This window comes from Ursus arctos, unplaced genomic scaffold (genome assembly GCF_023065955.2).
Source record: "Ursus arctos isolate Adak ecotype North America unplaced genomic scaffold, UrsArc2.0 scaffold_4, whole genome shotgun sequence".
NCBI classification, from domain to species: Eukaryota; Metazoa; Chordata; class Mammalia; order Carnivora; family Ursidae; genus Ursus; species Ursus arctos.
In genome coordinates, this window is record NW_026623056.1 from 31,938,544 (window position 1) to 31,956,995 (window position 18,452).

The 18,452-nt window shown below is 34.5% G+C and overlaps 1 protein-coding gene across 1 annotated transcript in view; it reads right to left on the bottom strand.

The window, feature by feature from the left end:
• The window catches only part of STXBP5L (syntaxin binding protein 5L), a 425,975-nt gene that overhangs the window by 147,824 nt on the left and 259,699 nt on the right, over nucleotides 1-18,452 (bottom strand). The window contains exons 11-14 of the mRNA XM_044382469.2: nucleotides 14,828-14,982; nucleotides 9,624-9,696; nucleotides 1,237-1,384; nucleotides 288-355 (exon numbers count right to left, since the gene is read on the bottom strand). Of these exons, the coding sequence (XP_044238404.1) occupies nucleotides 288-355; nucleotides 1,237-1,384; nucleotides 9,624-9,696; nucleotides 14,828-14,982 (444 nt within the window). The remainder of the gene's footprint in view (nucleotides 1-287; nucleotides 356-1,236; nucleotides 1,385-9,623; nucleotides 9,697-14,827; nucleotides 14,983-18,452) is intronic.

An 18,452-nucleotide genomic window follows, 5' to 3' on the forward strand; every position in this document is an offset into this window, starting at 1 on the left:
ATGTTTGTTTGTTTAAAAATAATAGCCAGGGCTTTGGGTAGTACTTGGTAGGAAGAATAGTAAAAAGTATATCTGTTCCATATCTCATAAGAAGAACCCCTTATAATCTTTTAAATATCATCTTTATCTGTTATGCCTCTACTTTCATTCCTAGAGCATGAAGTCAGTTGCTATAGGAAGTAGTGATATTTCTGGTAGTGCCTAGAGCACAATTATAGGAAAGTGTAAAAATTCAATAAAATCTTTTGTTGATGAATTGGTGAAGTCACAAATCACATCCTACTTACCCAGTAATAATAATTTCTGGATATGTTTGTGTTCCAAGGTTCCAAGCTCCTCCACTGATTGGCCACTCCTAAATAGATTATTCAGGAAGAACTTATGAGTTTTATTTTTTAAATTTAAATAACATTTTAAATGAAAACATTTTAAAATAATGGCAAAAGATTCACTTAAAAAGATATAGCTATAAGGTAACAAAGGATGAGGAGTGCAGCTATGTTTTAATTCTTTCATTGAACAAACAATTCCAAATGCACAATTCCATCTCCTTTAAAAATATAAATTTTAACAAGTATTACCATTTATATAAAAAGTATTTATAATCATGCAAATACAGTGTTGCTACATTTGTCATATAGTCTGTGTACCACCAAACTATCATAGTTGTTTAACACAGAATACTATGTAAATTGTGCCCTTTTGAGTTGTTCATTCCAACAGCCTTGTGCAAATAGAAATCATAAAGAGGGAGGCTACTACTATTGTAAGTATTTGAATCCTGTAGTTAAATACAACAAAATGGAATTTAGAAAGTTATTTAACAAATGACTGTTAACCACTTGTCTTGTTAACCACTGAATAATGATTAACTGAAAAGAGTTGACTCTTGAATTTTGTAAAACAGAATCATTCATCTAAAACAAAAACTACATTTTATGATTCAAATATATGCTAGTTTAAATGTATACTTAGTATATAAATATATATGATAAGTGTATCTCAGTATATAAGCATATACTAAGTATATAAGAAATTTATACTCTTGTAGGCTTAAAGCTATGTAGCATTTAGGAAATTTAAATTTCACAAGTCATGTCTTTTATAGACAACAGCTTATGACCTCAAAAGAATTTAGTTCAAGTCTTCTTCTATGGAAGGTCAGAAAAGAACAGGAAATAGTATGATCATATAATATGAATATAAAGAAAACTTATTTTTAATTGTTAGTTTTACCTTATTACTGTATCCTTGTTTTTTATGCTTGACTCCTATAGAGTAGAGTACTAGAATCAGATCTGGTGGGCAATCAGCAAAGTATGCTGTGCATGTAACTGGTGATTCATGAATGTCCATGGGATATGGATTTTCAAAGATTGGAAAACTAACAGATGAAGACAATATATTAGTGTTATTTTGCAAAGATAAAAAATGAAATCACTTTTATAAAATAAAACCTAAAATCTTCTAAATATTATACATTTCACTTAAGTATCATAAAACAAGGATCACATGAACAAGAATGCTCTTTTAAGATTATCTGTAAAATGTAATATGAATACTGGTAGAATTTTACTTGAATAAATTCACTGTCTTTTCTGTAATTCCACAGTGACACCACTTTGCTAATATGGATAGAATGAATTATGTTAAACTGAAAATGTATTACCAAGTTGACTTATTAATCAATATGTAAAACATCAATTAGGTGTTTATGTACAGTTTCATGTAAATATATAATATAAATGTTCAAATATCTTAGTAACTTTGACACGTGTTTCCTAGTGAGGTAATACACAAGTGTTTCTGGTTTTTTGCAGGAATAATTGAGTTTGCTGTGTAGGTGTGTGTATGATTATATATGTTGAAGATCATTTCCAAAGTAAACTTAGAGAACATAGTGGTAATACAGACTTATGGATATAATAAATTTCATATCCTCAAGCCTACCATAATTTTAAAAGTGGGTATCAGTATAGAACCACATTAAGAATTCTTATACCCATAATATACTGTGCACTTCTTATGTACCAGATGTAATAGGCATTGAGTATTAGTCTATGCTGCATATGTTCTAGGTCTGTATGTTCATGTTAGGAGGTCACAGGGGCTAGTAAAAATAATTTTCCCCCATATTATTAGGAACTTAAAAACTTAGTCTAACTGGAGAGTATGATGTGTGTGTATATTGGCAAGGATTCTCTTCCATCCGATCTGAAATGCTGCAGATTTCTATCCCAGATAATAATAGTGGTATGTGCAAAATCAGGTGGAAAGGAGCAAGTTGTATTTAATAAATGACATATCTGATAAAAGGTTAGTATCCAAAATAAATTATATGACTCAACACCTCAAAAGTGAATAATCTGATTTTAAAAATGGGCTAAAGACATTAATAGACATTTTTCCAAAGAAGATATTCAGATGGACAACAGGCACATGGAAAGATGCTCAACATCAACAAATCAAAACTACAATGACCTATCACTTGTCAGAATGGCTAAAATCAACAATATAAGAAACAACAGGTATTGGTGAGGATGCAGAGAAAGGGGAATGAGCCTTTTTCAGTGTTTGTGGGAATGCAAACTCAGGGCTCAATTCCACAACCATGAGATCATGATTTGAGTTGAAATCAAGAGTCAGATACTTAACCAACTGAGCTACCCAGGTGCCCCATCTCTGACATTTTTAAATGACACAGAAAGTAGAACTCAGGCTGTAAGTCATTCAACAAAAATTTACTGAGAACCTACTCCATGTGCAGACAAAGCTCCTCTTTCATGATGCTTACAGTCTAGTAGAGAATCTTTAAAACAAACAATAATAAATGGAAAATTTTATCTGTGTCAGAGCTATGAAGGAGAGGAGCAAGGGAACTATGCAAGTCTGTAATAGGATATTTGATAAAATTATATAAAAGTAGGAAAAATTGGAAATGATATCTGAGTTTCTTATAGATGTCATTAAGAAAAAAGGGAAAATTAATACAGAGGAGAAAGAATGTACAAAACTTCTGCATGTATAAGGGCTAAGAGAAGATCAGTGGGTCTAGAGTATAGAAAATCAGAGTCAGGAGGAAGATAACAGAGTAGGAGGATCCTGAGCTCACTTTGTCCCATGGACACACCAAGATAACAACTATATCTGTGCAACTAACTCTGAAAATGATGTAAAGACTGGCAGAACAGACTTTCCATAGTCAATTGTAGAGAAGAGGCCACACTGAAAAAGGTAAGAGGGGCAGAGATGTGGTTGGGACCCAAACCCCTGGTAAGACTAAACACAAATGAGAGGAATACCAAGCATGGGGAAGCAAGAAGATTAGACCCCACACCAGGCACTGGAGACCTGCACTGGGAAGACGAGTCTCCATTTACACAGGGCTTTAAAAACCAAAGGGGTTTAACTCTAAGAAAGCCAGAGGAAGATAGGAAACTGAGTCTCTGTGCTTAAAGATCCATCAAAACAAAACAAAAACACCAATTGAGACACAGCACAGAAGCAGTAGTTTGAAAATTAATCTCAAAACGTGCAACGGAGGGACAGTGGTCTTCAGGAGACTTCTCCAAGAACAAGTGTTGGTGGGTGCCATTTTTCCTTCCATCCCCCAGCCTAGATAGCTGGACAGTTGCAACACTCCCCACCTATCTTGCTAGCACTATGTGCCCTATGCCATCCAACCCACCTGCCTCTGCAGGCATCCCTGCAAAGCAGCTCCTGCCCCTCTACAACCTGCAGTCATCTCTGGTAGGGACGAGTGCCACACCAAAATGACTCCTGCTCTTGGGAGAGGTAGAGATAACCCCACACAGCAGCATACCTACAATTCGAGCAATCAAGCCTTTTAGCGACTATGCAGAGAGAGAGCCCTGCTGGTCAGTGTACCCACAGTTAAGCTAGAGATTGCAAATACCTAGTCTAGTTCCTGGCCCCACCCATCAATAAAAGCCTCTGTGTGCCAAACAGGAAAAAAGCCCTGCCATGGGGTGTGCCTCTGCAGAGGCTAATTGCAGACAGCTAGGCTGACTGTTGACCCCACCCACCTACAAACCCACAGGGACCAAACCCCATCCAGTGCACCCAAAGAAGGCAAAGTGGATCATTGCAGCTGACTGACTGGGCTGAGGACAGATACTGCTCAGTCACAAACTAGAGTGCACAGAACCCCTGGAGATTACACCCCGGGAACATCTAGCTCTGGTGACAAGGGGAAATATCACTAAAGGGCACCACTTCTTCTTCTACATAAGGCCACTATTTTCAAGGCCTGGTGACATAGCTGACCTCCATAATACAGTAAAACAAACATAGAGTTAGACAAAATGAGACGGATAGGTCCCAAAATGAAAGAAAAAAAAATCACAGCAAAAGATCTAAGCAAAGCTGAGATAAACAGTATGCTGATGAAAATGCAAAGTAATGGTTATAAAGATAGATATTCAATGGACTTCAAGAGATGTGAGAACTTCAACAAAGAGAAAATATAAAACAACCAGGCAGAAATGGAAAATATTTGAAATAAAAACACACTAGAGGGAATAAACAGAAGATTAGGGCAGAAGACTGGATCAGTAATCTGGAAGACAGGATACTGGAAAGCAAGCAACCAACCAAGAATAATAAAAAATGAGAATAGGTTAAGGGAACTCAGCAACATCCTCAAGAGTATTAACATTCACATTATAGCTATCCCAAAAAGAGGAGAGAGAAAAAGAGGCATAAAACTTATTTGAAGACATAATAGCTGAAAACTTCCCTAATCTGGGGAGGGAAACAGACATCCGGATAAAGGAATCACAGAGAGCCCCTAACAAGGTTAACCCAAGAAGGTCCACATCAAGACATATAATACTTAAAATGGCAAAAAGTAATGGAATTTTAAAAGCAACAAGAGGGGGGGAAAGTTACATAAAGGGAAATTCCATAAGGCTATCAGCTGATTTTTTCAGCAGAAACTTCCTAGGCCAGAAGAGAGTGGCATGATATATTCAAAGTGCTGAAAGGAAAAAATGTGCAACCAAAAATAACCCAGCAAAGTTACCATTCAGAATAAGAGAGAGAAAAAGTTTTCCAAACAAAAGTTAAAAGAGGTCATCACCACTAAACCAGCTTTATAATAAATGTTAAAGGGAATTCTTTGAGTGGAAAGAAAAAGCCATAACTAGAAGAAAATTATGGAAGGAAGAAAGTTCTTGGGTAGAAGCAAACATGTAATGAAGGTAGATTAATCACTTATAGAGGTTAAAACACAAAAATAGAAAATTATATCTACTAAACCAGTCAAGGTATATACAAAATAAAAATATGTAAATTATGACATCATATACATAAAACATGGAGACAGATTAGAAATTTAATGCTTTTAGAATGCAAACTTAATTGACCATCAAGTTAATATGGACTGCCATACCCATAAGAAATTATATATGAACGTAACGGTAACTACAAATCAAAAACCTACAGTAGGTACAAAATAAATAGAAAGTTATCCAAGTGTAACATTAAAAAAAGCCATCAAATCACAAAAGAAGGGAGCAAGAGAAGAAGAAAAGGACAGAGAAAAACTACGAAAACAACTAGGAAATAATTCACTTTAAAGGGACTAAATGCTCCCATCAAAAGACTTGTATGACTAAATGGTTAAAAAACAAGGCCCATCTATATGCTGCCTATAAGAGGCTTACTTCAGACCTAAAGACACATACAGACTGACAGTGAAGGGCTGAAAAACAAACCATGCAAATGAAAGTAAAAACAAAACCAAACCAGGGGTAGCAATACTGATAAACTTTTAGCCAGACTGATCAAGGAAAAAGAGGGAAGACTCAGAGAAAATCAGAAAGGAAGAAAAAATAACAACCAACTCCACAGAAACACAAAGGATTATAAGAGAATATTATGAAAAATTATATGCCAACAAATTGGACAACCTAGAAAAAAAATGGATAAATTTCTAGAAACATAATCCTCTACAACTGATTTAGGAAGACAGAAAGTTTGAACAGAACTGTTACTAGTAATGGAATTGATTCAGTAATCAAAAACTCCCAACAAACAAAACTCCACACCAGACAGTTTCAAAGGCAAATTCTACCAAACATTTAAAGAGGAGTTAAAACTTTTCTTAAATGATTCTAAAAAATAGAAGAGGAATGAAAATTCCAGATTCATTCTATGAGGCCAGCATTACTGTGATACCAAAAGTAGACAAAGATACCACAAAAAAAATTTATGGGCAAATATCTCTGATGAACACAGATGCAAGAATCCTCAAACAAAATATTGGCAAACTACATTCACAATACATTAAAAGCATGACTCACCATGATCAAGTGAAATTTATGCCAGGGATGCAAGGATGGTTGGTATTCGCAAATCAATCAATAAGATAAATCATGTTGACAAGAAAAAGGATAAAAACCATATGAACATCTCAATACATGCAGAAAAACATTTGACAAAATGCAACATCCATTCCTCATAAAAACTCAACAAAGTGAGTTCAGAGGGAACATACCTCAACATAATAAAGGTCATATATAAAAAACCCACAGCTAACAACATACTTAGTGGTGAAAATCTGAGCACTTTTACCCTAAGATCAGGAAGAAGAGAAGGGTGTCCACTCTTGCCAGTTTTATTCAACATAGTACTGGAAATTCTAGCTGCAGCATTCAGACAAGAAAAAGAAAACACATCCAAACTGGTAAGGGAGAAGTAAAACTGTCATTATTTGCAGATGCCATGAGACTATATATAGAAAAACCTGAAGAATCCATCAAAAAAACTGCTAGAATGGATGAATGAATTCAGTAAAGTTGAGGGATAAATAATTCATATATAAAAATCTGTTGCATTTCTATACACTAATAATGAAGAAGCAGAAAGAGAAATTTAAAAACAATCCCACTAACAATTGCACCAAAAAGAATAAAATACCTAGGAATAAACTGAACCAAGGTGATGAAAGACTTGTACTCTGAAAACTATAAAACATGATGAAAGAAAGATGACAGAAATGGAAAGATATTCCATGCTCATAGATTGAAAGAATATCATTAAAATGTTCATACTACCCAAAGCAACCTTCACATTTAACTCAATCTCTATCAAAATACCAACAGCATTTTTCACAAAACTAGAAAGAATCCTAAAATTTGTATGGAACCACAAAAGACCCCAACTAGCCAAAGCAATCCTTTTTAAAGATTTTTTAATTTATATTGGAGGGAGAGAGACTGGTGTGGAGGGGCAGAGGGAGAGGGAGAAGGAGAATCTCAAGCTGACTCCCCGCTGACCATGGAGCCCCATGCGGGGCTCAATCCCCCAACCCTGAGATCACAACCTGAGCTGAAACCAAGAGTCGAACACTTAACTGACTGCACCACCCAGGTGCCCTCCCCCCCAAGCAATCTTGAGAAAGAAGAACAAAGCTGGAGGTATCTCATCAATTCCAGATTTCAAGATAAAGCTGTAGTAATCAAAACAATATGGTACTGGCAAAAACAAAACAAAACACCAAAAAAACCCCAGACATATAACATAGTACAACAGAACAGAATAGAATGCCCAGAAACAAACCCATGCTTATGGGGTCAATTATTCTACAACAAAGGAGGCAAGAATATGCAATGGGAAAAAGACAGTCTCTTAAAAAATGGTGCTATGAAAACTGGACAGCTACATGTAAACAAGTGAAATTAGACCACTTTCTTACACGAACAGACAAATGAATTCTAATTAAAGACCCAAATGCAAAACCTGGAACCATAAAACCTCTGGAAGAAAACATAGGCAGTAATTTCTTTGACATCTGCTGTAGAAACAGTTTTCTAGATATATCTCCTCCAGTGAGGGAAACAAAAGCAAAAATAAACTATTGGGACTACACCAAAATAAAAAGCTTTTGTGACAGTGAAAGAAAACAATCAACAAAACAACAAGGCAACTTACTGAATAGGAGAAGATATTTGCAAATGATACATCTGATAAAAGGTTAATATCCAAAATATATAAATAACTTATACAAATTAACACCAAAAAAAAGAAAAACAGACAAACCAACAAATAATCTGACTAAAAATGGGCAGAGGACTTGAATAGAACTTTTTCCAAAGAAGACCTACAAATAGCCAATAGACACATGATTAGATGCCCAACATCACAAATCATTAGGGAAATGCAAATCAAAACTACAATGAGATGTCACCTTAAACTTGTCAGAATGACTAGAATAAAAAAGAAAAGAAAAAAGTGTTAGCAAGGATGTGGAGGAAAAGAGACCCTAGTGCACTGCCGGTGGGAATGTAAACTGGTGCAGCGACCATGGAAAAGTTTTTTCAAAGAATTAGAAATAGAAATACCATATGATCCAGTAGTCCTACTACTGGGTATTTATTAAAGAAAACAAAACACTAATTAAAAAAGATATATGCACCCTATGGTTATTGCAGCAGTATTTCCAATAGCCAAGATATAGAAGCAACCTGTATCTATCTATTGATCTATCTACTGAATATTATTCAGCCAGAAAAACTAATGATATATTGCCATTTGTGACAACACGGATGGGACTGGTGGGTGTTATCCTAAAAATAAGTCAGACAGACAAAAATACCATATAATTTCACTTATATGTGGAATCTTAACAAACAAAACAAGCAAAGAAACAAAAATACTAGATTCATAAATATAGAGAACAAGCTGGTGATTGCCAAAGAGGAAACAATGGGCTGGTGGGGTCAAATAAAGGGGATTAAGAGCTACAAACTTTCAGTTATGAAATACATAAGTCATGGAGATGAAAAGTACAGCATAGGGAACATAGTGAACAATACTATAATAATACTGTAATGCAACAGATGCTGATTATACATATCGTGGTGAGCACTGAGTAATGTATAGAACTGTTGAACCAATATGTTGTACACCTGAAACTAATATAACATTGTCTGCTAAATATACTTCAATTAAAAAAAGAATAAAGTGAGGGAAAATCACTTTCATGCCTATCATCATTTACAGTGAAAATGTGTAGCAAGAAGACAGTGTTCATCAATTTCATCTGCTTTTATTGTCCATGTAATGGAGTTGAGAGAGCCACTCTAACAGCAATATTTTATATTTGTTACCATTGCCTACAACATAACAAGAAAGAAAAGAAAGTGAAAGAAGGCCTCCATCTTCTCTACCCTCCAGATCCTGCTCTTCTGTATTGTTGCTGCAATAGTCCAATAATACTTTTATCATGTGCCATTTTCCTTTAGTCAATATCTAGCAGATGGCCATATAGTACACTGTACAAATTTTCATAACAATTGTGTTTGCTTAGGTTAACAGCAGACACGTGATCCATTTTATGTGTCCTGAGCCTCCAAATGCATCTTTCCAAACATCAGGTGTTGCCTTTAAAATGTGTTACAATTTTGTGTGTTTCCTAAACTCTCCTGGCTTAGTTTTCATTATTGAGCCAACTACATTTCTACAATTCTAGCATAACAATATTCCACATAAAGCATATTTACCATCTAATATATACTGTCAGTTATCTATAACGTCTTCCCATATTTTAATTGTAATGAATAGAGTATAAAGATAGTGTTAATCTATAAATAACTTACTTGCTTTGTGTCAGATCAACTACAATGAGATCTTTCTCCAAAAGTACTACAACAGCATAAGGTTCTTGAAATTCTATAAGTAAAAAATAAAAAGTGGAAGTTTTCATATTTCATATTGTATAAAATCACAAACTTTCATTTCCTTTATCTCCTTATAAATGTTATTTAAATGATTTCAGAAGACCAAAATATGAGCCAAAGTAAGAAGTAACAAAGAGCACTTTTAAAAAATATTGTTGTGTTTCTCAGACTTAATGTTTAAGGTCATTATAGGGAATATGAAAACGAAAGTTGAACAGGCATAGAGTTAAATATTTCTCAATAATCATGAGGTGGTGATAAATTATTTGAAGAGAGTCTGTCATCTCTGTCTCACAAACATTTATCTTATTCTTCCATAACCTTCCATTTTAGATCTGATTTCATGCTTACAAGATGTTCTAAGGAAACAGCTCTGCCTTCCTTAGCTGTGATACATTTTTACCTCCTTCTGAGAGCAACACTCCTTATACTAAAAAATTTAATTTTAATTCAATGTGATTTAACATGTACTTAAAGATATGTCCCTAAGAGTATATACCTCAAAAAGGCAGGGAATCTGAAGATAGTCTAGGATTTTCAAATTCCTAAACTTTAACCCCCTCCTCCTCCTTTTAATATGTTACAGCGACTATTCTCAGAACAAAGGGTATTTGGAGAATAAAATTGACAAGGTCCTTATTCTCATGGAGTTTACATTCTAGGGGTGTATACAAACCATGAAGAAGTAAATAAATAAGTTCAGAGAATAATGTGAGCTATGAAAAGAAATATCAAAAGTAATGGTATAAGAAATGATTTGTGGATGGTGGGAGAGCACTGATGTACTTATTGTGGTCAGGGAAGCCATTGCTTTCCACCTATAATAGGGACTAATAAAGGAAAGGCACAGTTAAAGTGTTCTCTATTTAAGGAAAAAAGTATTTATGAAAACATCTTACATACATGATATTTGATTCTCAGTAGCTAGAATAGGTATTACTATTTTTCATTTCATCGAGAAAACTGAAGTCGAAAGAGGTTATGAGATTGGCACAAATTTATAAAGCTAGTTAACTGAAAAAGCTGGAACTTTAACCCAGGCCTTCTGATTCTAAATTCTCATGTGTTTTCATTATTCCAGCAGTTTTTTACTAGCTACTTTAAGTATTTAATCCTAAACTCAACACTCACTTGGAGGGATTTTATTCAGAGTATTCAAATCTTAGGTGGGAAACTGGAAAAGATGGCCTTCACAGTCCTTTATAGTCTTGAGAAACTGTAGAACCTATTCATATTTATAAGTCACATGCTACAAGAGAAAAACTAGGAACAGAAACCCCAAAACTGAGGAGTGCGTGTCTTGTTTGGGTGCATGTGTATGTGACAGTATGCAGTCTTTATCCCGTTTGCTACTCAATCTGTTCTCAAATTGAGGCTTCCTCCACTTCTCCCTTATCTCTTAGAGCTGTTTTAAGTTTTCAACATTATTTCAGTACTTCTGAATTTAGGGGTTCTTTATTTTATTTATTTATTTTTGGTTTGGTTTTTCAGTTGAAGGAACACTGGAGTTCTATACTATTACTTTTTTCTTTGTCTTCTCTCTAGGGCAATCATTGATTGGGAAGCAACTGCTACAAAAATAAAATAGCTGAGGCATTGACATGAATGAGCAAAATTCATAATCATTTTAGGTAGTTATATCTGTTTTATCACTTTAGGTAGGTACATCTGTTTTAGATTATTATTGTTCCTTTTCAAATAATAAAAACTGGTAGCAAAAGTTTCACCTTTGTAGAAGTACTTGGTATACTGCAGTAATCTCTGAATAAAAAGATTTCCTTAGGAGTCAGTATTAGGTTCAATTTTGTATCTATTATTTATTAACAGTTTGATCTTAGGCAAATTCATTAACTTATTAGCTCAATTAAATTAATTCAATTTCTTTACCCATTGATATGGCAAAATAATAACTACTTTAGACTATTATGAAGATTAGATGTATATGAAGATGTTTAATGCAAAGCCTGGCACATAGTACATGCTCAGTAGATGCCAATAGTATCACTTCCTCTAAGGTTTACTTTTGAGCAGGCTCAGTCTTTTAACCTTAGCTCCCAAACAGGTAAAAAGCTCTATCATAATTACTATTTCTCTGAAGAGAAATTCATTATTCATGATGCCTGTAGAAGACCAGATACAGTTAAATGTAAAGGTGAAATTGATGAATTCTGAGTATAGTTGCTTAGTTACTCTGGGCAATACCCCCCGAGATAAGAGGCATTTGTGTTCTTTGAAAAACAAGTTGAATTGAATTGTCAGATGTCACAAATGATTTATCAATATTAAAAACTGTTAATAAAGTTATTTTGTGTAACATATGCATAAGATTTATCACTATGTGGCTGTAAAGAAGAATGAAGTTCCATATCTGCTAGTATGGAATCATACTCAAAATACACTGTTAAGTGAAAAAAAGTGTAATATGGAATAGCACATGGAATATGTTCTCATTTGTACAAAAAAGAGATAATGTATATATAAGTACACGTACGCATAAACATAAACTTTTTGGGAGAATACATAAACTTAGAAATAGTCACTTCTGGAAGGGCAGTAAGTTTTCATTATATACTAATGTGTATGGTAGGGTCTTTTCTGTAACTTTTATGTATTATTGTTTTAGCCAGAAATAGTTAATAAAATACATTTATATTTTACTGAGTAAAGTTAAAGTATTTCTTTTAGCTCCCCACAAAAATTCTATCCTCATTATCAATACTTTGAAAAACAAAGACATATATGTAGCTTGGAAGTGATTAGACATAGTTATATTTATAATTTACTCAATATTATTAGAAATTATCCTAACATCTCTACTGATGTGTAGAAACTTACACACACACACACACACACAAATAAATGTGTGGTTGCAGAGATCAAACACTACAAGTCCCTATTACTGGCACATACATTTTTCTCTAAGCTCTTTTATAGGAGGCATTTTCCTAAATTCAGCTTTTAGCTTTCTGTTTGTTCTTTGTTCCTTTATCATTCATTCTCATAACTCCAAAGAACATCTATATTCTGATAATTGATAAATAAATATTAAAGACATTTTCTTTCTCTTTTTCTGCTATCTAAGCAACTCTACTGACTTATAATCAGACATCTTTTTCTCTTTCCAAAAAGTGTTATTATTGCATATGAAACCACTATTCTTTTTTTTAAATTTTATTTATTCATTTGAGAGAGAGAGCATGAGCAGGGGAGGGGGGGCAGGGCCAGAGGGAGGGAGGAGCCCAATGCAGGACTCAATCCCAGGACGGCTGGATCATGACCTGAGCTGAAGGCAGACGTTTAACTGACTGAGCCACCCAGGCACACCTGAAACCACTATTCTTAAAATATGTTCTCTTTGACTCATCTATCATGTCACTCTCTAAACCTAATTGGTGACCAAATTCAGTGGGTTTCCTCTTTCCATTCCTACAGGCAGCCCTGTGTTTCAGATCTTGACCATTTTAATGAACATTGTCACAAAAGCCTCCCAGCTGGAATCTAGAATTTAAGATTTCAGAGTGTTCAAACCCATAAACTCCTTTTTACTAAAAACATTGCTTTCTTTCATCTTAATATTTTCTCAAAATTCTTCTATAGCTCCCTATTTCCAAATACCTCTAAAAGTCTTTCAATTTTTTCTCTAAGTTGATCTCACTCTAGGAAACTTTACAAGTTCTAAAATCTTTACTCAATATCCTTTTCAAGTGGCAAGTCATTCTTCAAAGTCTATCTAAAGCCTACTTTTTTCCATGAAGCTTTGCAAGAATATTTCAGCTATTGACTGTCTTACTAGCCTATTAATTAGTACATTATTTAAACTCTGACCCATATAACTCTGCACTTACGTGTTATATTTTTTAAATTTAAGTCATAATTATCTCCCTCACCCAACTAGATTTTATGTGATTTGACATCAGAGACCAGTTTCATGCTTCATTTGTATTCTCAATAAGTCCTTGTAGTACTGAGGCCATAGAGGCATCCAATAAATACTTGTTGATCAATTAACAACACAGGTAACTTGTCTGTCCCAGCAACTCTGGAAATAAAGTGCCACACTGACTGTTATTTCATATCAATTTATCCCATCTTTAAATATGAAACTAAAGAATTTAAAGCAAATTAATACAGTTGTAATAAAACAATTTATAGATCTTCATAGTTACAAAGTATGCTCATTTTGGCCTTCCAATAATCATGTGGGGTTAATATTATTCTCTTTCTAAAGATGATAAATCTAACTCATAAAAGTAAAATGACTTACCCAAGGTCACCTAGGTAGTGACTGGCAGAGCTAAATCATAAAACCAAATACTGTGCCTCCAAGTCTAGTGTTCTTTCTCTTATATATGTTCCCTCTTGAAATTGTAGTTTTATGTATATATATATACATATATATATGTACATATACACATACATACTATGTTTTAATCATAAACTCATATTTCGCTTATGTTTCACACTTCTCAATTTTTAGATTTCACTAAAATATTTCATTATTATTAGATTTCATTATACAGTTTGCACATAAGTTCAGTTTTTATGTTTACAAAAAGTCTTTATATTCAGGATGCATCTCTCCTCCTGAAAACCCTTCTAATTATTCTCAAAATTGAAATAAATCACTAACCACACATCAGCAATCCTAGAGGAATCAGAGGTGCTGCAGTAGCATCTGAAGCAAAGCCAGATGTGAAACAGATGCACTACCACCAGAGTTATAGATCACTGATATCAGGTAAGTGCTTTAACTTTGATTAGTGTTGGAATGGGATGGGTGGAGCTGGTCTAGGAGAGGCTATTAGGAGACCTCAGTTTCCCCAAGTGATTTCACCCTGGACCCCTATCGGACCCTCCCAGCTCAGCTTCCACCATCCTTATCAAAGTTTAAAGCACTTACCTGATATAAGAACCTGAAACTCCAGCACTGCTGTACTACATCTGTCTTACTTCCAGTTTGTCAAGTAGGTACAGTTGCGGAACCTGCTCCAGCACCTGTAGCTCACAGTGATGTACCATAGTGGATGTCAGCTGCCAAAACTAAAAATATTTAAGCTTAATTTTATTAGGAACTTACTTCACAAATGATTTTCAACATTAATAGTTTCATTTTTGTTACTTACCATTTGGATAGGGTGTTTCACATAAAGTAAGAAATTCAACAATAGGATGATCCATTTCAAGCACTGTAATTGCTTTTCCATGCATGATGGTTAAACTTGGTCTTCTGCAAGCTTTGTCATAGGACAGTCCACCAGAAAATATAATGAATGGCTCACTACATAGAAAAAAAATTAATGAGATTGAGAAGTCCTTTAAGATGATACAGTACCATAGGACTGAGCTAATGAAGAATAAGTTTGGTAGGGAGTATACACAATACAGTTTGACAGCAAATATCTCTCTTAGTCCAAAATATCTCACCCAAATGACTTACTATTCTACCATTTCCCTTTCTCTGGTTGTGAATTCTCACCATTAAAATTACTAATGAATCTGTCTAAAGGTGATGAGTTGTGTTGGGGAAAAGGTACAGAAGTTGGAGGGAAATAGAGTTGCTCGTTGACTCAAAAGAACATCTCCACATATATTAGTTGATTCCCCAAACTCTGATCACTACCATTAGAATATTAAGCTATGTTAGTTTATCATATTAACCATTTGGCATGTAAGGTCCAAAATTCCTAAGGGATAAAAGAGGCAAATTTCAACATAAAATTAAATGTGACAATAGAAAGGCCAGAGTGGTAAAATATTGGAAGAAAGCAAAACCTTTTCTTGCTTTTATTATGACTCTGCATCAGAAAACACTGGGTCTGAAGTTAATTGCTGATATATATGCAAACTACTGAATGAACAAAAACTTAACTCCTCAGGAAAATGCTCAGGAAACTACTCATGAATAATTGCATTAGATACTTAATTATCACATTAAATTCTCATAGTATAATCCTCATTTTATTAATGAGGTTAAATAACAACTAAGGAGAAAAACCCAAAAGAAAACAGACCTGTCAGATTTCAAAGCCTATTTTCCTAAACAGTGATCTGTACTGCCTGTAGCAGATGACTCTGGGATTAATGCAGGTGAATTTATTTAGAGTCAAGCAGCTATGGAGTGGAAGGACAAAGATTCAAATTCAGACTCCAATGTAAATGTTTTTCACTTCTAGTCTAATGTTTCTAAAACTGTGGAATGTAACTTAAAAATGTTCTGAAAAATTTTTTTTAAAGATTTTATTTATTTGACAGAGAGAGAGAGAGCACAAGCAGGGGGAGCAGGAGAAGGAGAAGCAGGCTCCCTGGTGAGCAGGGAGCCTGATGTGGGGCTTGATCCCAGGACCCCAGTTAGTGATGATGACCTGAGCTGAAGGCAGACACTTAACCGACTGAGACCCCCAGGAACCCCCAAATTAAAAATTATTGACAACTTTGATAAATCCCAAAGGCATTATGTTGAGTGAAAGAGGCTAGGATCGAACGGTTACATAATATATAACTGCATTTATGACATCTTAAAAAGGCAAAACTATACTGATGGAGAACAGATCAATGGTCATCAGGGGTTAGAAGTAGAGAAAAGTGTAACTATAAGGAAAAGCAGGAAAGAATTTGGTGGGTATGGAAATGTTCTGTACTCTTATTATGGTGGTAATTTCAGTAATCTATAAATGTGTTAAAATCCACAGTATTGTACACCAAAAGAAAAAAAAGTTTTTACTGCATAATTTGTAAAATAAATATAGAAAAAGCATTAAAATTTTTTCTCAATGAAGGCAACAAGATTGAGCAATAAACTGTGCAACATAATATAGTACATACTAAAATAACATTTGTTGAGTATTTATGATGTTCTGGGTATTGTGTGAAGATTATTGTATTGAATCCTTATGATATCCCAATGAGAAAACTATTATTGTATTGAATTCTTATGATATCCCAATGAGAAAACTATTATTCTCACTTAACAGATGGATATACTGAGGCTTAGAGAACTTTACACTATCAATAGGTGGCCATGATAGAAAGGGATTAAAAGACTAGCAAAAAGTAATTTTTTTTTTAAAGATTTTATTTATTTATTCGACAGAGATAGAGACAGCCAGCGAGAGAGGGAACACAAGCAGGGGGAGTGGGAGAGGAAGAAGCAGGCTCCTAGCGGAGGAGCCTGATGTGGGGCTCGATCCCATAACGCCGGGATCACGCCCTGAGACAAAGGCAGACGCTTAACCGCTGTGCCACCCAGGCGCCCCAAAAAAGTAATTTTTATTAATTACAGAGAACTTGATAATGTTAGTGGTAGCAGGTAGAGAGATCATTATTCCTTTTCTGAATAGAACAGATTTATTAAGTCTAGAGGGCATTGGTGTTGGGGCACCAATAAGCAATTTGGTGACTGGGGACCTATGATTCCTAAGCAGAATGATTGTTTATCCCTAGAAATGTAAAGCCAGTTTGTGAATGGTTGGTCTAAGATAAATTAAGCAGAAAACATACCCCTCGCATCTGCTACCTATGCAGTCCTTTAAGAGACCCTATTGCTTCAGCATGTTTGGTAGAGCTCTTCTTAAAGTTCTTGCTCCTGCCACAGCCACCCCAATTTCTGACTTCACAGTTTCTACTGTGTACTAGATGGAGCAGAAATATAGCTGATTATTGTCACTTCCAGGCTATGGCCCATTTTGCTGTCACAATTTTTAGTACTCAATTTGGTGCTCCTCTGCTATTTAGTCTCCTCGTGTTCTGAGCTGTGGAACCACTGCTATTAAAGGTGACTTTTCTAATATAGTAGTAATCACAACAAACATACACAATGTACTAAAGTGCACAGTAAGTGGGATGACAGTAATTATGATCAGTAATATATAATTATTTCACATTAGAAATCTGAAGGATTATTTCTACACAAAATTGGGTTACCAGTTACTAGAATAAAGCCTTAAATCAGGATCAGTGGAATAATTTTAACAATGTGAAATATCATGGCTTTGATAATGACAATAATGATAGCTTCTTTTTATCAAGAAATCCACTTATGTGCCACTCATCAAACTTATGACATTATAAACTTCATGCATACTTTCATTTATTCTTCACAAACATCACAATGAGATATAATGGATGAGGAAATTAAAGTTTAAAAGTTAATTAAAAATTTCAAAGTCACATAGCTGTCTTACCCCATATGCCAGGGATCTTAATTATTTTACACTGCTTTGACTTGAATTCCTGACTCCTAAAGTATCTTCTCTTCACCTTCACCCTTTCCTCACTTTGTGTGCCACCATCCTATTATCCCTTAAGCCCCATCTCGGGTATCCCCTTTCCCAAGAAGAAATTTACTGATTTCTCTTCACCGTTCTCTTCCCCTCTCTCTCTAGGCTGGGTTAGGAGTCCTTTTGTTGTGCTCTCAGCATATATCTATAAAAGCACCTCACATGTTACATGGAAACCACTAGTTTATGGCCTTACTTCTACTAGACCATAACATTCAAAAGCAGGCAGCATTCTCTTTCATTTTAGTATACCAAACAAGTTGCATAGAGTGTACTAAGTAGTAATAACTAATAATATGTGTGCATAACAAAATATGTATATATGTAAAATGTTTCCATATATACTTTTTTACTACTTATGTTTAGTAACATTCAGCTGGACTAAAGAAGTATTGATCTATCGTGTGTGTGTGTGTACATACATATATATGCATATATATAAAGTGTAAAAATATATACATAAAAAATATAC